Source organism: Macrotis lagotis, chromosome 1, assembly GCF_037893015.1.
Source record: "Macrotis lagotis isolate mMagLag1 chromosome 1, bilby.v1.9.chrom.fasta, whole genome shotgun sequence".
NCBI classification, from domain to species: Eukaryota; Metazoa; Chordata; class Mammalia; order Peramelemorphia; family Peramelidae; genus Macrotis; species Macrotis lagotis.
Genome location: NC_133658.1, coordinates 798,360,577 through 798,388,116, shown reverse-complemented (window position 1 = coordinate 798,388,116; position 27,540 = coordinate 798,360,577). Strand labels below are relative to the sequence as shown.

The window sequence follows — 27,540 nt, the reverse complement described above, 5'->3', positions numbered from 1 at the left end:
AAATTTTAGCTAGAGTCATAATTTGACAGGTTTTGGAGTTTTTTTGGGAATGAGTTTCTGGGAATTCCTACTTTCATGCTGCCATCTTGGCTCTGCCCCCTGCCCCCATGAGTTTGTTTTTAAATATTGATAATGGATTGATTTCCTTTGCAAATTTTTGTATTTTATACATTTCAAATATTCTTGCCAGGCAGCCTGTGAGGTCCATGATACAACAAAAGAGTAAGAACCCTCATTGGAGTGGTTAGTGAACTTCTGGGAAAGGGAGTGATGATCCTAAAGGACCAACATGACATCAGGGAAAGCAGGTCATGTTAGACTAACTCCAATTGCAAGTGTACCTTGCTATTTTTAGGAACTGGCAGGTGTGAGCTAAGTATCAACAAGTAGATTGTGAACTGGTTGAATAGTGAATAGTAGTTTAGTCATTAATGGTTCAGTGTTGACTTGGAAAGTGGCATCCAAGAAAGTTCCTGAGGGGTCTGCTTGATTTTGTGCTTTTTAAACATTTTGATCAATGATTTGTGTAAAGACATAGAGAAGGGAAGTGAGAAAAGGAAATAAACATTTGTTAATCTTCTATTATGTGTCAGGCACTATGCTGATCTTTATAAAGATACTACCTCAGTTGATCCATAGGTGACATGCTTGTCAGAATTGCAGGTGGCCTTCAGATTTTGAATTTAGAGCTGGAAGGGATCATAAGGGTCATCTTGTTCAGAGTTTCTTAACAGGGTGCCAAGGGGTCATAGGTACATTCCAAGGGATCCCTAAACTTGGATGGGAAAAAGTTATACCTTTATTTCAACATAATTGGTTTCCTTGATAATCCTATATATTTTATGCATTTAAAAATTATACTGAAAAGGGGTCCATAAGGTTCATCAGCCTGACTGCCAAAGGGGAGTTGTGACACCAAAAAAAAGGGCTAAAAAAACCTTGATCTAATGCAATCTTCTTATTTTATAGAGGAGAAAATGGAGACCAAGAGGCTCAGTGACTTTCCTATATAGTTGTTGTTTAGATGACAGACTGAGGTTAAATAAATAAATAAATAAATAAATAAATATATAGATAGATAGATAGATAGATAGATAGATAGATATAGACATAGATATAGATGTTATAGATATACAGATACAGATAGATAGATAGATATGTAATATCAAATTAGATAAATCCTAATTTAATTATTGTTTTTGTTGTTCAGTTGTTTCAGTTGTGTCCAGCTCTTCCTAAGTGTCCGAGGTTAGATTTGAACTCAGGAAGATGAGTCTTCTGACTTTAAGCCTGTTAATCTACTGTACCACCTATCTATGAATATAAAATCTTACACTAAGATGAAAAGAAATAAATTTCACTAAAATAAGATCAGAAAATCACAGAATATTTTAGTTTGTAAGGACCTCAATGGCTATCTAGTCCAAGCCATGACTAAAAATACATTCTACATCATACTTGACATATAGTCATCCACCACTACTTGAAGACTTCCCAGGAGGGAGAGCTCACTATTTCCTGAGTTGATTACATTCTACTTTGGACAGCTCTAATTTTTGGGCAGTTTTTCTTCTTATATTAAGCCTAAATTTGCCCCTTGCTTAAATGTGCATCCATAGCTTTTGCTTTTGCTCCCCAAATTTCTTCCATATGACAGATATGTATGCCCTTCCAAGGGGCAACTAAGGGGCACAGCTGATACAGTGCTAGGCTTGAAGTCAAGAGGATTTATCTTCCATAGTTCAGATCTGACTTCAGACACTTATTCGCTGTTTGAACCTGGGCAAGTCATTTAATTTTGTTTGCTTAGTTTCTTCATCTGTAAAATGAGCTGTAGAAGGAAATGACAAATCACTTCAGTGTTTTTGCCAAGAAAACCCCAAATGGAATTACAAAAAGTCAGACTCAACTGAAACAAATGAATAACAAGATCATGAATCTTTCCTTCTCTAAGTTAAATATTTCCAATTTCTTCTGAACTTAAGATATCATCCTGATTATTTTCTGGGCAGCCTTCAGTTCACAGTTCAGCCACAACTGAACATAATACTTCAGACATAGTCTAAATCAGGGAAGAAAAAAAAATTCTACCACCATCATCTCTTTATGCTTTATTTACAGGGACAGCTAGGTCGTGCAGTGGTTAGAGCACTGACCTTGGAATCAGGAGGACAGGAGTTCAAATCTGGCCCTAGACTCTTGTCTCTTGCTAGCATATCATTGATTGCCTCGCATTCAGAGCCATTCCAGTCATCCTGATTCATATCTGGCCACTGGACCCAGATGGCTTTGAAGGAGAAAGTGAGGTCGGTGACCCAGCACAGCACCCCCCTCACTCAAATCCAGTTCAAATGCTTATCTTGGCATCACCTCCCTGATGTTGCTGTCTGCTTCAAAAATGAAGGACAGTCATAGCCCTTATTTAGAAAAAGCTATCCCATTCTTAATCTTAAACTACAGAACTTTGTACATGGTAATACTTCTGTGGCTTCCATACCCTAACTTGACTCAATTTATCTTGGAGTCCCACAAATCTTCCAGATCAGTTACTGAATAAGCAGGTCTTTCTCCTCTTGTTAATTTTTGGACCCAAGTATAAGACTTTACATCTATTCATATTAGTTTTCATCCCATTAGATTCAGTGCAGTGTTCTTTCTAACTTGCTAAGATTTTTTTTCATTCTAAATTTTAACCTATGCTAGCCATCCATCCAAGCTTTATGCATTCTGAAAATTTGATAAGAATGCCATCTCTGCCTTCAAATAAATCATTGATAAAATAATTAATGAGATCTTGAATTTCCATAATATTGTTCTCATGATGAAAGTAATGATAGTCTTGCTGCCTTGATTGGACCACTTGCAGGATGTTCTGAGTGTAACATTTAAAGAAAGCAGGCATGAGCTTGGCAGCATCTGAAGGATGGAGGAACCCTCTGGTTTATTCCATATAATGATTATTTGAAGAAACTAGAAATGTTTAAATTGGCAAAAAAAAAAAGATTAAGTGAACATATGATGGCTTTTCAAGGTTCAAGGACTTTTGAGGACAATGGATTAGATTTTTTTTGTGCTTGACCTCAGAGATCAGAACTAGGAACAATAGATAGGAGTCAAAACAGAAAAAAAAGTTGGAAACAATCTTACAGACCATATAGAACTTCATTTTACAATAGAAGAAGCTGAAGGAATTTTCATAACAGTCTGGTAATGACAGAAGTGGGACTCGAACCTGCTTGAAGGTCCTGCCCAGTGTCATGTTTTCTTCTCTTTCAGTATTTTGGTTTAATCCTGTCTCTTTCCTCTGTGCATCCCAACATTCTTATTCTTTCTTTTCCTTCTCTCTCTCCTGCTGAGTAGGCAAACAAATTTAGAGGTAGAATGAGCAAACTACAAACCAGCTAGTTGGCTCCAAAAGAAACTGCCTTCCTGGTGGGACAGAAATGGTCATTTCTATGGAAAGCAGCTGTTGGAAGAAGACAGCCCTGTGGGCAGCAAGATGTGGGTCTCACAATTGTGGCAGGGGGAGGTAGAAAGAATTGCCTTCCTGCTACTGAGAGCTGCCAGCTGCTTCCCCACCTGTATTAAAGATGTTTGGCAGGAAGCCAGCAGCAGGGAAAGATGGAGTGCCTTGGAATTGAATGGGCAAAGAGGCCTTCATAGCAGCCCTTTCTGAATTCAGCCTCTGCACAGTTCACTGGAGGCACAATAGCATTTGCTTACTCAGAGAGATGTTGACAAGCTGGAGTTTGTCAAGAGGGGAGCAAACAGCCTTGTATGAGGTCTGCAGACCCTGCTCTCTGAGGAGTAGTTGAAGGAATGGGAGGTGGGTGATTTGGACAAAAGAAAACTTAGCAGACACATGAGGATTGTGTTTAAGCTTCTGGAAGATTGTCATGGAAAAGGGATTTGTTATATTCTGCTTGGCTGTAGAATTAGGGGCAGTAACGAAAAGTCACAGAAAGGCAAAGTTTAGCAGAATGTAAAAAAGAAATTCCTAATAATCAAATTAACCCCTCAGTGATATCAGTTATGAACTTTTAATAATAATAATGAAAACTAGTATTTATATACCAGTTTAAGATGAATATCTCATGGTGGCTAGGTAGCACAGTGGATAGAGAGCACCAGCCCTAGATTCAGGAGGACCTGAGTTCAAATCCGGCCTCAGACACTTAATAATTACCTAGCTATGTGGCCTTGGGCAAGCCACTTAACCCCATTGCCTTGCAAAGGCCTAAAAACTAAAACAACAAAAAAAAAATATGAGTATCTCATTTTATCTTCACAGTATCCCTAGGAAGTAGATTTTTTTATTTTCCAAGTTTTACGGATTAGGAAATTGAGGCAAGCAAGTTAAGTAAGTTGCCTATAGTCACATGGCTACTAAGTACCTGAGTCCTGATTTGAACTCAAGTTTTCCTGATTCTATGTCTAGTTATAGTTGTAGAAGGGGATCCTGCCTTGGTGGTGGTAGGTGAACTAGATGTCTCAAGTTCTTTCCAACCTGATCATTGTACTAGAATTCTCTTAATTTTCAAAGCTTTGTTATGAAATATTGAACATTTATTACAACATGGACAGGGCTCTATGCTTGGTACAGGGAATGTAGAGTTGGAAAACACTGCATTCTCTGTCCTCCAGGAGCTTTCAGGCCCATATGATGGGTACATTAGTAAAGATGATATAAAGTTAGAGTGTGACAAGGGTAAAGAAGTTTAGACATAGCACTATAGGAAGGTTTGAGAAGGGAGTGTCTACACTAGAGAACAATATAGTGTAGTTTTGTTGGAATAGAACCTGGAGGAGTGATGTGAAATAAATGTGGGGAAGTTGGTATGAGCTGCATTTTATTTTATTTTTTTTAGATTTTTGCAAGGCAATGGGGTTAAGTGGCTTGCCCAAGGCCACACAGCTAAGTAATTATTAAGTGTCTGAGACCGGATTTGAACCTAGGTACTCCTGACTCCAGGGCCAGTGCTCTATTCACTATGCCACCTAGCCGCCCCATGAGCTGCATTTTAGAAGATTTTGAGTAACAGACTCTAATGACTTTGTATTTCCTCCTCTGTGCAGTATGGAGACACAGATAGTTTGGGAGTAAGGAAGTAAGAGATTCAGACCTATCTAATTATTAGGAAGATCAGCTTGCCAGTTATTTTTATTATTTTTTTAATTTTAAAGATTTTATTTTGAGTTTTACAATTTTTCCCCTAATCTTGCTTCTCTCCTCCATCCCCCACAGAAGGCAGTCTGTTAGTCTTTGCATTGTTTCCATGGTATAGATTGATCTAAGTTGAATGTGATGAGAGAGAAATCATATCCTTAAGGAAGAAAAATAAAGTATAAGAGGTTGCAAAATTACATAATTAGGTAACAGTTTTCACTTCAGCTGAAGCAAAATATGTTTTGCTTCAACCTTTTACTTTTACTCTATTTGTATGTCTCTGTTTCAATTGAGTTTCTTATAAGCAACATATTGTAGGATTCTGGTTTTTAATCCCCTCTGCTATTCGCTTACTTTTTTTTAAAAATTTTTTTTTTTTTTAGATTTTTGCAAGGCAGTGGGGTTAAGTGATTTGCCCAAGGCCATACAGCTAGGTAATTATTAAGTGTCTGAGGCCGGATTTGAACTCAGGTACACCTGACTCCAGAGCTGGTGCTCTATCCACAGTGCCACCTAGCTGCCCTTGCTTACATTTTAAGGGAAACTTCATCCCATTCACATTCAAAGTTATAAATACTCTTTATTGCCCTCCATGCTATCTTCCTTTTGTTTGTATTTTTCCCTTTATCCACATTTCCCAGTGTTTTGTTTTTAAATACTGCCACTTTCAGTGTGTTTGTCCTCCTATATCAACCCCCTCCCCTTTCTTTCCTCTTTTCCCTTTTCCCCTTCCTCCTTCCCTTCCTTCTGTTAGTTCCCCTTTTTCTTCCCCTTCCCTTCCCCCCTCCCCTTTTCCCCCTTTTAATACTTGAAAGGTAAGATGAGTTTCTTAAATAAACTTGAGTGTGTGTAAGTTAACTTTAAGCCAAGTCTGATGAGAAGATGATTCAGGTGGTTCTAAACCTCTTCTTTTCTTCCCCTCTATTGCAATAGTAGATCTTTTGTACCTCTTAATATAATGTGATTTACCCCATTCAGTCTCTTCTATCCTCCCGTCTCCTTACAGTCCCTCTTTTTAAGGAGGTTTTGTTTTTAAATCATTTTATCTGAGTCACAGAAAAGTTATGAATGTCCATCACTTCTGGCTAAGTATATTTATGAGAATCTTTCTCCCAAGTGGGGATATATCTGGTTTCATCTTATTGGATAGCAGTTTTTTTTCTTTACCCCTCCCCCAAACCTTTTTATGTGTCTCTTGAGCCTCCTGTTTGATGTCCAAATTTTCTATTTAGCTCTAGTCTTTTCATCGGGAAATGTTGATGTTCCCCAGTTCATTGAATGTTCATTTTCATTTTTTTCCCCTGAAAGAGAAGGCTCAGCTTTGCGGGATAGTGGATTCTTGGCTGCATGCCAAGCTCCCTTGCTCTTCTGGAATATCTCGTTCCAGGCCCTTTGATACCTTTAATGTTGATGCAGCCAGGTCCTGCATTATCCTTACTGTGACTTATTGGCATTTAAATTGTTTCTTTCTGGCTGCTTGAAGGATTTTCTCTTTTATCTGATAGTTCTGGAATTTCAACACAACATTTCTTGGTGTTTTCATTTTAGGATCTCTTTCCGGAGGGGATCAATGTATTCTTTCAATAACTATTTTGCCCTCTGGTTCCATGATATCAGGGCAGTTTTCCATTACTAAATTCTTTAATATTAAGTCCAGGGTTTTTTTTTTTCTCTTCAATGTTTTCAGGAAGTCCTATAATTAACAGGTTGTCCCTTCTTGATCTGTTCTCAAGGTTAGTGGTTTTGCTGATAAGGTATTTTACATTTTCTTCTATTTTTTTTTGATCTTTTGGTTTTGTTTAACAAAATCTTGTTGTCTCATGAAGTCATTAGTTTCCACCTATTCCATTCTTTTTTTTAAAGAAGAATTTTCTTCATCTACCTTTTACAGCTCCTTTTCCAATTAGTCATTTCTATTTTTGAAGGAGTTTTCCATTTGCCCAAGTGTAGTTTTGAGAGAATTGCTTTCTTCTTGCATTTGCCCAGTTGAGGAGCTGAGAGAATTATTCTCATTTTGTATTCATTCAATTGCATTTTCCAATGTTTTGTTTTCTTGTTGTGAGATACTAATTTTCTCTTGCAATGTTTTTTTTTCTCCTGAGTTTCTTTTCCCAACTTTTCCAATTGATTTTTTTTTAGTTTTTTTGCAAGGCAAATGGGGTTAAGTAGCTTGCCCAAGGCCACACAGCTAGGTAATTATTAAGTGTCTGAGATCGGATTTGAACCCAGGTACTCCTGATTCCAGGGCTGGTGCTTTATCCACTATGCCACTTAGCCACCCCTCCAATTGATTTTTAAACTCCTTTCTGATTTCTTCAAGGAAATCTTTCTGGGCTGGAGACCAATATGTATTCTCCTCAGAAGTGCTAGATCTCTCTGGGTTAGAATCTGGGTATTCTAAGTATTTCTCCATGGTTCCCCCCTTTTGTTGGTTTTTCTTCATTTTTCTAGGATCTTGTGTTGGGGGAGGGACTGGCTCTCAGGGGTTTGTTTTTGAAGATCCTAAGAGGCTTTGTTCACTTGGCTTAGTAATTCCAAGGGCTGGTCAGTAGGGGCTGCTGGTGCCTTCTCTGGAGTGATTGAAGCCCTCTCCCTATCCTGGAGGGAGTAGGGAGGGAGGGAGGAGGGGCAGCAGGGTCTGAGTTGACCTTAAACAATTGGCTGCAAGCCAATCTCCCTTTTAGCTGAGTGGGCTCCTTACTCCACACCTAGATGGGGGAGTGGGGCGACTACCTTTTGTTCCTGGAAGAATGCTCCAGAAGTATGGAGCTCAAGTCCCACACTGAGCTGGAAGATTTCCAGGTGTGCAGATGTCCTCTCCCCCTGGCCAAAGACTGCTTGGCTAAAGTTGGTTCTCTATCTGCCTCTCAACAAAGTCTCTGTGGCTTTGTATCCCCTCCCCACCCTGTTCCTGCACTAACCCTTTGGTCTCCTCTCTGCACCCACTTGCTCCTGAGACAGACCTTGTTAGGTGTTCATCTCCTAGCTTCTTCTTCTGGGTTTTGTTGATTGAGTTTCTGTTAAGAGGTTTCTTTCATGTTATTTTTGAGGGGACACAGGGAGTGCTTAATGCAGTGCCTGTCTTTCCCACCATCTTGGCAGGAAGTCCCCCTTGCCAGTTATTTGAAGATTGCTTTGGAGGAGGAAAGGATTGGGGATGAGTAGGTGAGTTAGGAGACTATTATAGTAATCCAGGCTGGAGATAAGGAGGACCTGAACTGTGTGATGGCACTCCAGATGGAGAAGTGTCAGGCATCTCTGGTATTATTCATGTAGAATCAATAGGAATTGCCATCTGATGGAATGTAGGGGGTTAGAGAAAGGGAAAAGAAGAAAGAGGATTCCAAGATTTCAGATTTAGAGGACTGGGAGGACTATGGTACTGTCAATAAAAATGAACTGTGGCAAAGGGTGGGTTTTGGGAGAGGAGAATGTGTTCATTCAATTGGGATAGATTGAGTTTGTAGTGCTAGTGGGACTTAAAGGGTAGGTGTCTAGAAGTAGAGATCATCAGAGGGGGAAAGTTGGGAGTCACCTGCTTAGCGCTTAGATTGAAGCTTTGGAAGTGAATTAGATAAAATAATAATGATAAGAGCTAATATATGGTGCTTTAAAGTTTCCAAAAGCATTTTCCATTACATATGTATGTAAATATACTTTATTTCATTGAAGCCTCACAATGATGCTGTGTTATAAGTACTATGAGCATTATCATTTCCATTTTTTATATCAGGAGACAGACTCAGAGATTTTTGGCTGACCTGTTGTCCCAATGAAGCTTCAAGTGTTACAGGCAGAATATGAAGCCAGATTTTCCTGGCTTTGATACTTTTACTCTGTTCACAAGAGAATATAGAGAGAAGAGGGTAGAGGACAGAAATCCCTTTCAGTTCTGACTTTTTATGTTTTGGGTTGCCAGGAACCATCCAGTTTTGACATATTGTGTTGTAAGGTCCCTTCTAGTTCTAGTATTTTATATTCTGTGTTCCAAAGTCCCTTCCAGAGGCACAGAGTCTCAGAGTTGGAGAGGATCTCAGAAGTGATTTACTTCAACCCATATATGAATATATTGGTGTCCTATGCAACTTACCTAAAGTTGTTATTTAGGCTTGCTTGAAGATCCTTTATGAGGAGTGGAGGGGGTGGCACTATCTTCTGAGATCTGACATTCCATTTTTGTGTCTATCTAGCTTAGTCTCTCTCAGACTTAAACTCATGGTATGTAAATGAGCAACAAAGATGGCTTTCAAGGTAGTCTGGCTCCTAGATCATTACTGGGCTTTGGAACTTCCTTGTTTTCTGCTTCTGTGTCTATCCCTCCTCTCCCTCACCACTGGGAAGATCAGACAACAAAATGAACTAATTGTTAGTTTTCTTTACATCAGGCAAGAAAACATCTCTGAGCATTTATCCATTGTTCCTAGTTTTGTCTTCTGAATACTTAATCTCTCTTCCACGAGATAGCTTTTCAAATATCTGAAGACAGCAATCAAGTTCCTCCTAAGTCTCCTCCTTGTTAATGTAGCTCCAGTTCCTTCAACAGATGCTCTTAGAGCTTGAACTTAAGGCTGCCCATTTTCCTGGTTGCCCTCCTTTGGACAAACTCCAGCTTATCAATGTCTTTCTTCAGAGGTGGCATTTACAACTAGATAGGTATTTTACTTGTGATTTGACCAGGAACCCCTCTTAGGAGAATCCTTTCAATATTACAGAAAATAGTTGAGGGTATCTCCTAAAGCCTAGACACTGTGCTTCTTTTAATGTTGCCCTCCACTGTGGGAGTCATCTTGCCTGACCCATCACACTTGACTCATACTGATATGGTGGCTCATTAATACTGCCCTCTTTCCACCCCACCCTGTAGTTCTTTCCCAGACAAATTGTAATCTAGTTGTGTCATGCCTGCCTTTATATCTGGGAGGTGTATATTTTGAATCCAAATAAAGGACTTTATCTTTCTCCTTAAATTAATTGCAGAGTTGTCTCAATATTTTAATCTGTTGAGATATTTTTAAACTATGACTAAAATTCAACAACTTATTTATTATTCTTAAGCTTTTTATTACCCGCAAATTTGATAGCCATACCCTTTATGCTTCTATCTAGGTTATTGATAAAAATATTAGAGTGTGTGTATCTATCTACAAATCCTTAGAGCATTCAATCAGAGCAAAGACTTCTTTCCCAATTGATATTAAACCACCAAATCACCTGGGTCTGACCCATCAGTCAGTTCTAAATCTGCCTAATCATATTATAATATAACCTATTTCTCCTTATTGTGAAATAGTAATAGGCTGTTATATATAGTATATATATAGTAATATATATATATATATAGTTATAGTTATAGTTATATATAGTAATAGGCTTCTCTTTGAGAGCTCTAGTACTCTGGGTACTGTGAGAACAGAGAAGCATTTAAAACTTAGAGATAATTCAGGATGTGTATTTGAGTATCATTTTTATGCTCTGGGCTAAAATAAGACTCAGGCCCTGTTCTCAAGAAACATTTGTCAAACTAAACAGCTAACCTTTGTAAAGCCATGCTCACTAACCATGCTAGGTGGCAAGGAGTGCTGAGAAACGCTTGCTAGCAGGTGGGATTCTCAAACATTTATGTTTGAGACATTCTGCTAGGTATTAGAGCCACATAGAAAACAGCCTGTCCTCAAGGAAATATAGGGAGAGGAGACTGATAGGATCCAGTGTTTTCCCAGACAAGTTGCTCTAATGAGGAAGCAAAGTGCATGTCAACTGGGAGAAATAAAGGGTCCTCCTGAGATGAAGTTCCAGAGCTGAGCCTTCAGGAAGTCTGGACTCTTCAGGTTGGCAGAAACCAGTGGAGTCCTTTCCTGGCGCAACCAATATCCAGTCTGAGAGAAGACACCCACAGACATGGGAATCAGCCTGTGGGATTTGGTTCAGGAGGTTTTGCTTTGCTGTTGCTAGCAGTGTCCCATGGTGTGTACAACACAAAAGCCTGGCTGGAGGTTGTGCCTCTACTTTCTGATGTATAATTCACTTCTTTTTGATGTATAATGCATTTCTTCCTGGTGTTTCTGCCTTGTTTGTATTGATAAATGCCTGCTTTCAGGACATTATCTGCAGATTCCATAGGCATCTCTGTGATGTCTCTTTCTCTGCCCAGGCTCATTGCTCCCTCTGCTGGTGAGTAAAGATATGTCTCAGAGATGAGTCTGGCCTCCAATTATCATGCTCAGTTGTATTTTTGCTGGTGGTTCAGCTAACACAGGGCTAGCTCTTACAGAACTCTAACTTTCCGTGACCTGTACTAGACTAGTGTGTCCCACAGTAAACCTCTGTTCTTCAGGACAGTAATTCAGTTCAACAAACATTTATTAAATGCTTAGCTACAAGGTTCTGGGAATATAGAAACAAAAGCCATATAGCCCCTGCCCTCAAGGAGTTTACAATCTGTTGGAAAGATATAGTATTTATGTATAGGTAAATAAAAGTATAAATAAGGTAATTTCAGAAGGTAACAAGCACTTTTTAAAAGGTTTTGTGCAAGGCAATGGGGTTAAGTGACTTGCTCAACCAAGGTCACACAGCTAGGTAATTGTTAAGTGTCTGAGGCTGGATTTGAACTTAGGTCTTCCTGGCTCCATGGCCAGTGCTCTAATCACTGCACCACCTAGCTGTTCCTAACAAGCACTTTTTTAAAGAAAATATTTTATTCCAATTATATACAAAGGCAATTTTTTCAACATCCATCCTTTTGCAAGTTTATGAATCCTACATTTTTCTGTCACCTTTCCTTCCCTCCCCATGGTGGCAAACAATCTGGTAAAAGTTGCACATTGCACAGTTGAAGTGCTAATACCTTGAGGGACTGAGTGTGGGCATCAGAAAAAGCCACATAAGAGATGGCATCTAAGCTGTACTTTCAAAATGTTGATGCTTCTAAAAGTCAGAAGTGAGGAGTTCATAGATTCTAGCATTCACAAAATTGTATAGGTGAGAGGTGGAATGTTATGAATAATGGGCTAGTGATCCAGTGTGATTGGAATGGACAATATATGACGGACAGTAATGTAAAATAAAAATGGAAATGTATGGGAATAGCTGATTGTAGAGGATTTTCAATGACAGCAGCACATCTAAGAAATTTTTGAATAGAGGAGTGATTTAGTTAGGACTTTGCTATAAGAATTTTAATTTTGTTTTTAGAATGTCATGTCATCTCTGTCCTGAATCAGTACTGTAGGTGGTATCCTTATTTTATTGAATAAGAAATTGAATGTTAGAAAAATCAAGAGACTTGCCCATAGTTGTACAATTTGTAATAATTGTAATTCAAACCCATTTTTTTTCCTGAGTCAAGTTTAGCACTCATTTATTTAGCTTCCCCTACATCTTTTTTTTTCTTATCAAGGCAATAGGATTAAGTGATTTGTCCAAGGTCACACAGCTAGGTAATTATTAAGTGTCTGGAGGTTGAATTTGAACTAAGATCCTCCCGACTCCAGGGCCAGTGCTCTCTCTACTCTGCCACCTAGCTGCCCCTCCCCTTCTTGCTTAATGACCAAAAGGAGTTGAGACATGGTCATGGAGGATCTCGCATACCGCACTTGAGGAGGCTGAATTTTCTTTCCCATGTTGTGGGGAGTAATAACAAGTTCAAGAGTGAGGGAGTAATGTGTGCAGAGACTTCTATAAGGAGGTGAATCTGACTCAGTGTGTAGAAATGATGGAAGACAGTAGAGCTGGGGACACTGGTGAAGAGACTGGCTTTGTTCATTCATTACGTATTTATTAAGGTTCTACAAAGGGTGTTGGAGGATATATAAAGTTTAGATAAGATAGGATTCCTCCTCCAGCCTCCAGTCCAGTGGGCTTTAAGAAGACCCCCAACACTTATAACTGAAATTTTCTATACTAGGTGTTTGTGATGTTGTCATTGTGAATGCTACCTCTACATGAGCAGCTCTAAATCCACACTATTCTTAGCTTGTTCAAATCCTGTCCTTCATTAATCTTCTGTAGAAGAACCACCCAGTTCATGGAGACCTGGGTTAAAAGAAGAGGAGCTCTCTGTGTGGTACTTAGGCTATATTATGTATTCACTCTTACTCTTTTCATTTGATTAACCAGCTTCCTTTTCCATTGACATATATAATAACACATAATAAGTACATTCAAGAGCTGCAAATAAAATGCTGTTTGGAGTCCGAGACAGAAAATCATAGTGAGTTGAACACTTGGTCCTATAAGAGTTGAAAACTTGGTCCTGTAAGCAAGACAGAAGGTCATAGTGAGTTGAGCACTTCTTCATTAACATTCCCAAGTACTTTCTTGTTTAATTTCTGAGGTGACAATTTTGAGGGTGCGAATGGGAACCTGTGTTCTTCAGTTTATAGTTGGGTAGATTTATCACTTGACAACAAAGAGGTAAGTGTAGATGAGGGGAGAATGTCATCCTAGCATCCATTCCCATCCCCCTGGTTGATTTCCAGTTGTCTGTGGCATTAAGCTTAATCTTCTCCGGGCAGTTTCTGAGGGATCTGGAGTCTTCTCCTCTTTGCACTTGAACTTGATGTACTTGAACTAGGTATTCTGAGGCAGAGGAAGTGGAGGAGGGCGTGTACCAAACACAGAAGAAAAGGTCAATGCAAAGTCCCGAGGTAGGAGATGGACTAGCCAGATCGAAGAACAGGGAGCAGTGAATTCACGGAAGAAGAATGGAAAGGTGGGATGGGCAGACCAGGAAGAAGGCAGGCACTAGGGAGCCTGGAGTTGGGTGGGGGAGGGAGGAAGAGATACACAATCAGACCTGAGCTTTCATAAAGTAAGTTTAGTGTCTGAGAAGAGAAAAGGATCTTTGCAGTAGCATAGGTAAAAGATGATGAGGACCTGAATTAGGTTGTGGTGATGTGAATGAAGCACACATACTCACTAGAGATACTGTAGAGATGGAAGCACCAAGTTCTATAAAATTGGTAGTTCAAATTGATGGTTTCTAATAATGATCCTTTCCAGTCCTGATATTCTAGGATCTAATTACCCTTTCACCTCTGATATTTGGTGTAAGAAATTTCCTTTCAGCATTTATTTTAGGTTTTATTCTCTATACTCTGCCTTGGCAAAATGATTTTACCCCATGGTTTTTGGCCTCTGTAGAGATGACTCCCAAATTTAGATCTCTAGTCTTCCCTCAGAGTTTGTGCTCCAAACATACATCTTAAACCCTCTATAAGGATTTAATAAATGGGTGATTTTGTTTTTATTTTCTTATTCACTGTATTTCAGTTTAGTTGTTTTTCTTTGTATCTTGTGTGCTTTATTTTATTCAGCAATGTTTTTAGGTCTGTTATGGAAGGACCTATAGTTTTCACTTATCTGCCAAAAAGGTCTGTGACACAGAAAAGGTTAAGAATTCCTGACCTAGGGGTAGCTAAGTGGTGCAGTGGATAGAGTATTGACCCTAGAGTTAGGAGGACTTTAGTTCAAATTCCACCTCAGACACCTGTTGCTAGTTGTGTGACCTTGGGCAAGTTATTAAACTCCATTGCCTCACAAAAACCAAAAAAAAAATTCCTGACCTACAGATATCTTTCCTAGGTTGTTTAACTAAAACTCAAACTGAATTACATCCCAAACCAAGCTCAATATCTTTATTACTACCTCCCGCCCCATATTTCTTCCTTCAGACTTAGCCATTTCTCTTTGTGGTACCATTATTTACTTTATTTCCTCTATTTGTAACCTTATGCTTATTGATACACTTTCCTGGATCTCCCCTCCCCTCCCCTCTTTCTAGTTCTTTGCAAAAGTGCTGCTAGGATTCTTTTTGTACACATGGGGCTTTTCCCTCTCTTTTTCCTGCCTTGGAGATATAGGCCTAGTGGTATTTATGAGTCAAAGGGTATATATATATATATATATATATATATATATATATGCGCACAATTTGGTGATTTTGGGAGTGGAGTTCCAAATTGCTTTCCATAATGTCTGGACCCATTCATAGCTCCACCACCAGTTCATCAATGTTCCTAGCTTCCCTAAGTTGTCACCAGTTGTCATTTTCTCTTTTTGTCACTTTACCAGTCTGCTAATGAACATGAAATGGAATTTCTGACTTGCTTTAATTTGTATTTCTCCAATTATTAATGATTTGGAGCACTTCTTCATATGTCAATTGATCATTTGGATTTTCCTTTTGAAACTTGACAATTCATGTTCTTCCTAACTACTCTTTAGACACTACTCATATTACTACCCCCTTCAGGATATCATTCTTGGTTCATGTCTTTGCTGTTCTCCTCTAGGCTGTTAGGTCATGCAATGGGTAGAGAATTGGGCCTGAAGTCAGGAAGACTTGAGTTCAAGTGTGAGCTCAGATGCTTCTAGCTGTGTGACTCCAGATGAGTCACTTCATCTCAGCTTGCCTCTGTTTCCTGATCTATAAAATGGGGATAAGAATACCACTTCCAGGTGGCTGTGAGGGTCAGTAGCACAGTTGTTCTCTCCCCTCTCCCTCCCTCCTTCCCCCTTTCCCTCTCCCCTTTCTGTAAATGCCTGTCCCCCCTCCCTCCCCTGTTTCAGGCCTTCTAAAGCCTCCCCCTACCGCCCCCCACTACACTTTGTTTTGTGATGCTCTTTCCAAAGGTAGAGTGTATATTATACCTGTTTACTGGTGTTATATCCTCCTTAGACAATAGACCCTGAGGGTGGGAATAGTAGTTTATCTAAACTTTGTCTGTGTGTTAGCATACACTTGGAACAATGGTCTGTATGTAAGAAGTACTTAATAAATGTTGCTTGTCTGTTCCAACTTTGATACTTCCATGTTCTAAAGTTCTGACATTTTTATTTGAAGGTCCCTTTCAACTTAACATTCTATGGCCTAAATCTCTTTCTAGGCCTGACTTTTGATGTCTGTATGTCATGTACCCTACCAGCTTTGACATTTTGTGACTTTAAGAAGAAAATGAAATATTAAAAAATAATACTGAAAATGTGAGTTTCTTCATTATTATTTATCTCCATCAACATTCTTTTCCAGTTACCAACTTGCTTTGAGTTTTTCTGCCTGTCCTTTTCCTCTTGTGAAATGGAGGGCAGAGGGCATTAGAACCTTGGCTTTTGCTTTAACTTTTATGTGGACCTGTGTGGCTTAGCTCAGATGGCCCAGGTCTCACCAGTGAACCTTTTCCTGTCATTTTCTTGTAGAAAGCCCACTTTGGGTTTGTCACCAACTGTTTTTATTTCTAGACCTATCCATCATTTTCCCTCAGTCTTTAAGACCTGCTTCTCCTGGTCTGTGGTTTTATCTTCATAAAATATTAAAGTTAGTGATAGGTTGGCTAGGTGGTGTAGAGGAATAGATAGAGGAATAAACTTGCAGTTAGGAAGATTCAACCAGCCTCAGACACTTGTTATGTGATTCTGGCCAAGTCACTTAGTCCCTTTTTGCCACATTTTACAGATGAACTGGAGAAGGAAATGACATATCACTCCAGCATCTTTGTCAAGAAAATCCCAAAAGCATCCATGAAGAACCAGACACTACTGAAATGACTGAACAACAAAAATAGTGAATTGTGAAGAACATTTAATTTGGACTCAGGGGACCTAGGTTTAGTTCTCACATCTGACAATTACTAACTGTAATATATTGGGAAAGTCACTTTCCTTCTTTGGGCCTCATTTTCTCTCCTATAATATGAGAAACTGAATCTAAATGATTTCTGAGGTTCCCTAATAACCCTAAATCCTGTGATGGAGGCTGTTGGTTCTCAAACTTTTTGAACCCAGACTTTACACTCTCTCTTTTTTTATAGGTTTTTTTTTTTAATAAGGCAAATGGGGTTAAGTGGCTTGCCCAAGGCCACACAGCTAGGTAATTATTAAGTGTCTGAGACCGGATTTGAACCCAGGTACTCCTGACTCCAGGGCCCTTGCTTTATCCACTGCGCCACCTAGCTGCCCCTTTTATAGGTTTTTTCCAAGGCAATGGGGTTAAGTGGCTTGCCCAAAGTCACAAAGCTAGGTAAATATTAAGTGTCTGAGGTTGGATTTGAACTCAGGTCCTCCTGACTCCAGGGCTGGTGCTCTATACACTGCTCCACCTAGCTGGCCCTCCCTTTAAAAAATGATTGGAAACTCCAAATAACTTTTGCTTTTAGGGGCATTTAGTTTATTACCATTTAGTGTATTAGAAATTAAAACTGATAAAATTTTAAACTATTAATTCATTTCTGATTTTATTTTATTTTTTGGTTTTTGTAAAGGCAGATGAGGTTAAATGGCTTGCCTGAGGTCACAGCTAGGTAATTATTAAGTGTCTGAGACTGGATTTGAACCCAGGTACTCCTGACTCCAAGGCCAGTGCTTTATCCACTACGCCACCTAGCCGCCCCTATTAATTCATTTCAAAATAATAATGTTAACATAACTTTTTTTGGAAAAAAACCTATTTTCCAAAACAAAAAGAAATTTAGTGAGAGGTGGCATTACTTTTACATATTTTTGCAAATTCCTCTAATGACTGGCTTAATGGAAGACAGCTGGATTTTTCATATCTACATCTATATTCCTGTTTTGGTTGAAGTATATGAAGAAAATCTAGTCATTTTACAGATATGTAGATGGAAAAGAGGGGAGTGTTTTGATACATACCATTTTAGTATTATTATGAAAATAGTTCTGACCTCACAGATTCCCTGAAAATATCTCAGGGATCTCCAGGTTCCACAGGCTATCTTTTGAGAACCTCTGATGTAGGCCTATCAGTTAATTGAAGAAAATTTTTGTCCAGACCAGAGAAGGGAAGACTTCAAGGTCTCATGAATAGTGAAGAACTGAGTTACTCTTTCTGTTGTACCACCATTCTGGCAAAGTGGGGAAAGTTATTTCCCTAGTTTTTCCAAAAGGCTTGTAAGCAACCTTGTAAGTGTCTGAATTTGAACCCCGGACTTGATGATTCCAATCCTTTCTGATCCAAAGACTAATGTTCTATTCACTATATCAGGTGAGATGATAAAAGTACATATTTATAAGAAAACATCATAGTATAGTAGAAATAGAATGGGATTTGGGATCAGAGGACCTGATCTAGAATTCAGATTATCTCTCTGTCTTTTTCATCCTTAGTTTTCTTTTTCTCCTTGGTAAAATGAGAGAGGTTGTAATAGATCTTTTTAAGGCCGCTTCTACCTCCCAAATCCACTATCATTCTTTTTGAAAATATATGTGTGCATTCCTGGATGCTGCGAGTTCTTAGTCAATTGGCTTTTCTAATTGAAAATGAGCTTCATTAAGACAAAATAGTATTTGTCTAATTGAGTTACCAAACCAATTCACATATTTCCTATGTTCCTTCTTTAAAGAACCTGCAGAAGAGGTTAACTGCACTTAATTGTCATTAAATGTTCAACACTGGGACTCAATCCCCTCTTGAAGGGCCCTTGATTGTGAACTATGGAGTCTGATTAGCTCAACAATGGGAATCTCAGGTCCTTTGTTAATGGTCTACAGGTCAAGGCTTAGATGCTCAAACCCCTTTCCTCCCCCTAGTGGGCACAACTGAATGCTCTCATCCATAGAGGTAGATAATTAAGTGCTAGAAGTGCCCTTAGAACATGGGTTAGAGTTAGTAGGGTCTTGGAGAATATCCTAGCTAGAATGGATCTGAGGCCTTAGAATGTCAGCATTAGACTGGAGCTGATTTATTATCTATTCCAATTTCATCAATTTTTGGAGGAAGAAATGAAGTCCCAGAGAGGGGAAGCAACTTGCCCAGGGTCACAAAATTTACTCATTTCTCCTGATTCCTGGTACAGAGTACTTTGCACTAGATCATAGTGCTTTGTTGTATAATTTGTGTTTTATTTTTCGTAAGAAGCAGGATCCCAGGTTTTCCTTTCAATGGCAGTTCTCTATTGATTGACCCAGCACTCTACCCTTGGAACAAACATTCCTTTAGTCCTACTGTTGTATGTCCTTGGAAGACAAGACAGACTCCAGCCAGTCTGGGGGAAATTTGCTTCTGAGCATAGAATCCTGTAGATAAGAAGACCATCCTATCTTTTTAGCATAACAGTTCTCAAAGGAAAAAAAAATGCAGCTTTTGCCATCATTTTACCCCTTCCCTTAGGGAAGGGTTTTGTCTTTTTCCCACCTTTACTATGCTTTTCCCCCTCCCATGCCATGCTTCTTTAAGTGGAGTTATATGTTTCCCCTTCCATCCTTTATCCTCATGTCATAAATATGCAAACTTCTATATGGATTATGAACTCTTTGGGTTCCACATGTATGTTCATTTCTCTTGTAATAAACCTAGTTTTCACTAAAGTTTCATGAAGTTGTGATTGCTTTCCAGTGTTGTAAGAAAAGTACTTTGTAACCCTTAAAGAACTGTAGAATTTGGAATTATATAGTCCCTGATATTGGGAGATCATTGTAGTAAGAGGACTAAAATATGAATATTAAAAACTAAGATAAAATGGAAGATAGTATGTGTATAGGAGAAGCACATATAAAGTCCTTTTAGGGATATTGGGAGTCAGAGATAGAGAGATTACATCTGGCTAGAAGATCAGGGATGATTTTCTTAAAGAAATAGCACCTCAGTTGGTCTTTGAATGATGGGTAGGATGTCATAACCTGTTCCTAATCTGTGACACTCTTTTTTTTTTTTTTTGGCAAGGCAGTGGGGTTAAGTGACTTGCCCATGGTCACACATAAATTATTACATTTCTGAGGTTGAATTTGAACTCAGGTTCTCCTGACTCCAGGACTGGTGCTCTATCCACTGCACCACCTAGCTGCCCCTACCTATAACACTCTTGCCATTTCTAGATATTTGCACTGGTAGTCTCTATTCCTGAAATACATTCCTTTTTCATCTTGTCCTTCCAGAATTCCTCTCTTCTTTATATATGAGGCTTTTCCTGATTCCACTTTACTTTGTATTCTGCTACTTCATATTTACTTGTATGTATTCTTTCTCTGTCTTGTTTTTGTAATAAATGCATGATAAATATGTAATATATATGTATAAATATTTAATAAGTACTTATTGACTGAACACTGCAGTGTAGCCATTCACTGAATGAAGTATTTGAGGGAGGCTAGGTGTAGAACATTCTAGGCAGAGAGATTAGTGTGAGCAAAGAGTTAAGAAATACTAGGCTAATCAGTGCAACAATCAGGGACAATTTTGGGTTATCTGCGATGGAGAATACCATTTGTATCCAGAGAAAGAATTGAGGAGTTGGAACAAAGACCAAAGACTATTACCTTCAATTTTGGGGAAAAAAAACTATTATCTTATTATGTAATTTTGCTATTTCTTATACTTTACTTTTTTCCTTAAGGATATGATTTCTTTCTCATCACATTCAACTTAGATCAATGTATACCATGGAAACAATGTAAAGACTAATAGACTACCTTCTGTGGGGGGTGGGGGGAGGGAAGCAAGAATAGGGTAAAAATTGTAAAACTCAAAATAAATAAAATCTTTCTAAAAAAAGAAATACTAGGCTATTTAGCTCATAAAGAGCATGATGTGAAAGAGATGAGATTGAAAAGAGGAAGGCTGAGTATGAGAAGTCTGTCCTTTTCTGTGTGGGCCATGGGGAGTCACGACAGAGTCTTGAGAAGAGGAGAAACATTGTCCGAACTGAACTTTAGGGAGATGATTCCAATCCCATGTATAGGACGAATGGAGGAGAGAATACTGGAAGTTGATTAAAAAATTTTTTTGTTGTAATTGTTAGGGCAGAAGGAAAAGAGATCTGTACTTTTATGGGAGCCGTGGAGATGGATAAGAAGGAAACAACCTGGTGTAGTTACTAGGGAGAATGAGGACTTAGTGACAATGTCGACCACAGAGAAATTAACCAAAGAATTATTAAACATAGATGAATAGGTGTGGGATCACCTTGTCATAGCTAGTTAAAAATATTCTCCCTTGTAGCTCTCCTTTTATCTTGAATAATAAAGAAGGGGCATGATTCATCATTATATATAAAGAAATCTTAGGATCCCTAATATGAGGGGATGGCAGTGTGATGGGGTAGACAAAACCATGAGCTGGGAGGCAAAAGAGCTTGGATTTGGGCAGAGTCTCTCCCCTCTTGGTGCCCTGTTTTTCATCCATCAGTTTGAAAGCATTAGACTTCAGTTCTGTAGTTCTTGGTAGTTTATGAAACCCTTTCCCCTAGAATAAACACCTGAGGTAGGCAGTACAACTAGTTCCATCACATTTATAGTGGAAAGCTGAGATTCTGAGAGGAGAAGGGGCCAGGGTTTCAAAGCCATGTCTCTTGACTTTAAGTCTGGTTGGTGATCATCATAGTAAGGACTAACTATATGTTTTATCTCTCTCATTGTCATTCTTCCTCAGGGGTTACAATCCTTACCCTGGCTTTTTACAGACTCTCAGTCATGGAGATCTTAAAGGTTCTGAAACTTGGATGATCATCCATGTGATGAGATTGTCACATCAGGTTATAAATACTCTCTTTTGTAGTTCTTTTTGTCTTGAATAATAAATAACATGGCATAGTGCAGTTGTACCATCCAATGTTAAGGTAAAACCTTATAAAGGAAATTGCAGTGTTGTCAATAGGAGGCATGGTTTAGTGGGAAGAGAACCAAATGTGTTTGAAATTAGAATACCTGGGTTCAGGACCTGACTTTATTTTTAAAATTTTTTTTGATTCTCATTTTGTACAAATTTTTTTTACATTAATAAAATATTCTTGTTTAAGAGTAAACAAAACACCCCTCCCCCCATGAATATAGACTTGCTTGGGTGATAAAGTAAAGGGGAGAGAAAAAAACTAAAATAAAAAAAATAATTGTAATAATTGTAGGTATGGCCAGGTGGCACAATGGATGAAGCACCAGCCCTGGAGCCACAAGCACCCGAGCCCACATCCAGCCCTGTACACCCAACAATCACCCAGCCATGTGACATGAAAACTACCCGATCCCCACTGCCCTGAAAAAACCAAAAAGAAGAAAAAAAAAAGACCCAAAATAAAATAAAATAGTAATCATAGTAGGGGTGGCTGGGTGACAGACAGAACATTGGCCCTTGAGCCAGGAGCACCTGGGTCCAAATCCGGCCTCAGACACCCAAAGATCACCCTGCTATGTGGCCCCAGGCAGGCCACCCAGCCCCATTTGCCCTGCATCGTCCCCCAAATAATAATAATAATAAAAAATGTGCTTCAGTCTTTGTTCCAACACCAACAGCTCTGTCATGGGTGGATCGCATTCTTTATGGTAAGTCCATCACAAAAGTTGCTTCCATATTTTTCCAACATTGCCATTGCTGATTGCAACTCCCTCCTTTCTTATTTCTCCACTACCATGTACTATATTTTCTCTCTCCTTTCACTCTGACTCTGCTGTAGGGTAGCTGAGTGGCTCAGCAGACAGATCCCTGGTCCTGGGGCCAAGAGGCCCGGAGCCCCCTACCACCCCTTAGGCCCAGCATCCACCTGGCTTTATGGTTCTGGACAGGCCTTCTAATCCCAGCCCCTTGCAAGAAGTAAAAAAGAAAATGTGTTATATCTGACCACTCTCCCCCCATGGTCCATCCTCTCCTCCTTGATTCACATCCCCACCCCTTCCCCCTGCTCCCCCCTCCTTCTTACTCCAGATGTCTATACCCCATTGAGTATATATGCTGTTTCCTCTCCTAGCCACCTCTGATGAGAGCAAAGGTTCCCTCATTCCCCATTGCCTCTCCCTTCCATATCATTGCAATAGCTCATTGTAATAAAGAAAAATCTTATTATATAAAATATCTTGGCCTATTCCCCCCTCCTTTTTCTTTCTCCCATTACATTTCCCTTTTTTTCTATTGACTCCATTTTTATACCATATTTTATCTTCGAATTCAGTTTTCTCCTGTGCTTCAACTATAAAAGCTCCCTCTACCTGCTCTATTAACTGAGAAAGTTCATGAGTATTATCAGTGTCATTTTTCTATGCAGGAATACATTCAGTTCATCATCAAGTCCCTCATATTTTCCCCCTCTCCTCCAATCTCCATGCTTCACCTGAGTCCTGTATCTGGTGATCAAACCTCTGTTCAGCTCTGGCCATTCCAACCAAAACATTTGAAATTCCCATGATTCATTGAAAGTCCACCTTTTTCCCTGGAAGAGGACATTCAGTTTTGCTGGGTAGTTGATTCTTGGCTGCTTTCTAAGCTCTTTTGCCTTCCGGTATATTATATTCCAAGCCCTATGAGTTTCCAATGTAGTTGCTGCTAAGACCTGTGTGATTCTAACTGCAGCTCCACGATATTTGAACTGTGTCCTTCTGGCTGCTTGTAATATTTTCTCTTTGACTTGGGAGTTCTGGAACTTGGCTATAATATTCCTGGGGGTTGGTTTTTTGGGACCTCTTTCTCGGGGGGACCGGTGGATTCTCTCCATTTCTATTTTGCCCTCTGCTTCTAGAATATCAAGGCAATTTTCCTGTAGTAATTCTTTGAAAATGATGTCAAGGCTCTTTTCCTGATCATGACTTTCAGGTATTCCAATAATTTTTAAATTATCTTTCCTAAGTCTGTTTTCCATATCAGTTTTTTTTTTCAATGAGATATTTCACATTTTCTTCTAATTTTTCATTTTTTTGGGTTTGAAGTATTGATTCCTGATTTCTGGTAAATTCATCAATCTCTCTGAATTCTATTCTTTGTCTGAAGGATTTGTTCTCCTCAAGAGAGTTTTCTTATCTCTTTCCATCTGGCCAATTTTGCTTTTTAAAGCATTCTTCTCTTCAATAACTTTTTGAACTGTTCTATCCATTTGACCTAAGCTGGTTTTTAGCATGCTATTTTCTTCAGCATTTTTTTGTATTTCCTTGACTAAGCTGCTGACTTCATTTTCATGTTTTTTCCTGCATCTCTCTCCTTTCTTTTCCCAGTTTTTCTTCCAACTCCCTCATTTGATTTTCAAAGTCTTTTTTGAGCTCTGTCATAGCCTGAGCCCAATTTCTGTTTGTCTTGGAGTCTTTAGATGCAGGAGCTTGTGCTTCCTCATCTTCAGACTGAGTATTTTGATCCTTCTTGGGCTCATATGCAAAATATTTCTCAATGGTCTTCCTCTTGTTTCTCTGCTTGCTCATTTTCCCAGCCTGGGCCTGGTTTTGGTGGTGCTTCCTGAGCTTTTGGGACACTCCCACAAGGGTCTCAGTGTGTGAGGCTCTGTCCTCCCTCCTGCTCTGTGAATGACCATAAGCACCCCCCCTCTGCCATGGGACTGAGGTGGGGGGGCCCTGCTGTTCTATGGGGGGGGCCTAGACTGCAATCAGGATCTGAATGTGGTCAGAACCCCAGAGTCCTGTTCCAGAGGCAGAGGACAGAGCTGGGCAGTCTCTCTCTCTTCACTCCCCTCCCTCAGCTCAATGGGCTCATGCCCTGGGGGCTCCTGCTTACTGGCTCCGCCTGCTTCTGTTTACAGCTCTGGGCTGCAGAAAGACCTCCCTGTGTGCCCTGAGGGCTGGGCTCCACGTGCTCGCTCTGGCAGAGGTCCCCCACTGTTCCCCCATTTTGTGCCCGGTACTCCTTGGGGTGCAGCTCAGGAGACTCCCCCTCTACTGTGAGCTGAGACTCCCAGCGTCCTGGGGCTGCCTCCGGGAGGCTGAAGTTCTTTGGCTCTGGCGGGCCACCCCTCTGACCCCGGGGAGCAGAGTCTTTCTGCTCTTTTCCAGGTTACCTTGAGTAGGAGAACTGCCTCACTGGGTCCCTTTGTGGGTTCTGTCTCTCAAAAGTTTAGTTAGAGTCCTTAGTTTCAAGTTTTATCAGAGAACGCCTAAGACCCGATCCCTTCTTGTCACCATCTTGGCTCCGCACCTCAGAACCTCACTTTGTCGGTTACTAGCTTTCTGATTTTTGAATCAGACTCTCTGGATCTCACCTCTGTCATCTATTCTATTAGGTGATTTCTTGGGCCCTAGTCAACTCTAAATCATAAAATTTATTTTCTGTTTCATAGACTCTACCTCACAGTGTTGTTATGAGGAGAATATTTTTAAAATTTTAAATACTCTAGAAATAGAGGATGCCTCCACAGACTTAGTGACTTTTTAAGTTATCATAACTTTTGGAGCAGCCTTTAGTATTTGCTGAGTTAGAAGCTTTGAGTCTGGGGTTCTGACCGAAGGTATATGACTTTGGACAAATAACTTGTTTGTGAGAATTTTTCATCTTTAAGTAAAATATTTGTCTCACACTACTATACGTGTTATAGATTTATTGGGAAGAAAGCTTTTATAAGGTTTTTAAAACTATTGAACCATAGGTTGTTGACATTATTCTAATAAGAGAAAGAGTATGAAAGGTTTTGATAAACTGTAGCCATATGAGCCCATAGATAAGACTGTGATTAATGTTAGGAAATTTGATCAAAATAGCCAACCTGATCTCTTTGTTTTCCCTTTAGGGTCTTCAGTCTTCCACAATGAACCCTGTTTACAGCCCCGTCCAGCCAGGAGCTCCCTATGGCAACCCCAAGACCATGGCCTATACAGGTAAGTGTTCTTAGGATTAACCTTCATGCAGGTAAATGACTTCTGAGCAGGTGAACTAATAACTCAAGTATTCTCCTCTTCTCCCCTACCTCAAATCATGGAATCTCCGAATCATAGCCATTTTAAGCCCAAACCAAACACATTGCATTTTTCTTTGAACTGTTTCTCCTTCTTTATATGCTCTAATATTGCCCTAAGCCTTACAACCTCAGTGTCATTCTTGACTCCTTACTACATCTCATCTGTCCCCAACCAAACTATTGCCAAAGTTTTGATTTTCCCTTTGCATTATCTCTCAGACCTGGCCCCTTCTCTCTTCTCTGGCACACCTCTACTATTGTAATGGTTTGCTGAGGGATCTGCCTGCCCTGTCAGACCTCTCTCTGCTCTAGTCCATGCTCCATTCAGCCACCTCAGTGATTTTCCTAAATTGAAGGCCCAACCATGCCACTCCCCCTTCCCCCAACTCATTAAACTCCAATGATATCTATCACTTCTAGAATCAAAACCAAAATGCTCTGTTTGACATTCAAAACCCTTCATAGCCTATCTCCCTCCTACCTTAAACTACCTGCCATGTATGCTTCAATCCAGTGATGTTGGCCTCCTGGATGTTCTGTGAACAAGATATTCCATGCTTACACTTTGGATATTTTCTTTGACTGTCCCCTAGACCTTTAATGTTCTATCTCCTCATGTCAGCCTCCAAGGCTTCCCTGTCTTCCTTCAAGTTCATCTGAAATCCCCTCTTTTACAGAAAGCCTTTCCCAATTCCTCAGAATTCTGGTGTTTTCTTCTATTAATTATTTTTTTTAAACTTATATATAGTTTGTTTTTACATACTTGTTTGTGCCCCCCCCCCCCAGCCCCCACTCCTCAACCTACATCTGTGATTTCCTTGAGGGCAAGATATGTCTTTATTTAGCCCCCTTTTTTTTTGTATCCTCAGACTTTAGTACAAAGTAGGTACTTAATAAATGTTTACTGTCTGACTGACTTCCCTCCTTCTCCTCCTGCCTGTCCCTTAATTAAGTAGATCTAGGATCTGATCTCTTCTTGTGGTTCTCTCTTTGGTTTTGTGATTGGAACCCTGTGAAAAAGTTCTTACCTTCCTGTGATGAAAACTTTCCTTGTTTTCCAAAGTGCAACCATGATGTCTTTCTTTCACTCTCCCTTTCTGTCTCTCAAGGTTGCAGAGATCACAGTTCCTATCCCTCTTCTCCATGGACACTAACCCTAGAGGGTACAGAAGAACTGTGAAGTCAGACTTTTTGTTTTGAGCTTTATGGAAAATACTGTATTGTTCATTTATCAGAATGATACTGTGATTTTTTTTTTTTTTTGCTTTAAGTGTCTCATCCATTTTCTGGCTCCCTTTTTACTAGTAATTTATTATTAGGATCTGTTGGGAACTATCTGGGAATGACCATTAATGTCCATATAGGGTTAAGCCCCACCCCCTTTCAACCAGGAATGTTAGTTTTCCTATTTAGGAATAGCGATGCTTCAGATTTATTAAAGTAATCATAACTGACATATAGCACTTTTAAGTTTCCAAAATAATTTGCATGTCTTATCTTATTTGAGCCTTATAACCTTGTCAGATAGGAACTCTAGGTATTATCACTATTTTATAGAGAGGAAACAGCTCAGTGAGATTATTGACTTGAGCATGGTCTAAATAGCTAGACATGAGCTAATGAAGCATCAGAGTCAGGATTTGAACCCAGGTCTTCCTGAGCCCAGTGCCAAGTCATTGTTCACTTGTGCCATGCTGCAACAAACATTTTTTATCACTGGTCGCAAAGACCTTGGCTCCCTCTGCCCTAAGGTCTCTGTGGGAG

The 27,540-nt window shown here is 39.5% G+C and overlaps 1 protein-coding gene across 10 annotated transcripts in view; it reads left to right on the top strand.

Annotated features, from left to right (window-relative positions):
- FAM168A (family with sequence similarity 168 member A) overlaps nucleotides 1–27,540 on the top strand; it is a 238,127-nt gene that overhangs the window by 83,991 nt on the left and 126,596 nt on the right. For all 10 annotated transcript variants that reach the window (XM_074216841.1, XM_074216834.1, XM_074216842.1 and 7 more), the window contains one exon: nucleotides 25,609–25,696. In XM_074216841.1, the coding sequence (XP_074072942.1) occupies nucleotides 25,609–25,696 (88 nt within the window). The remainder of the gene's footprint in view (nucleotides 1–25,608; nucleotides 25,697–27,540) is intronic.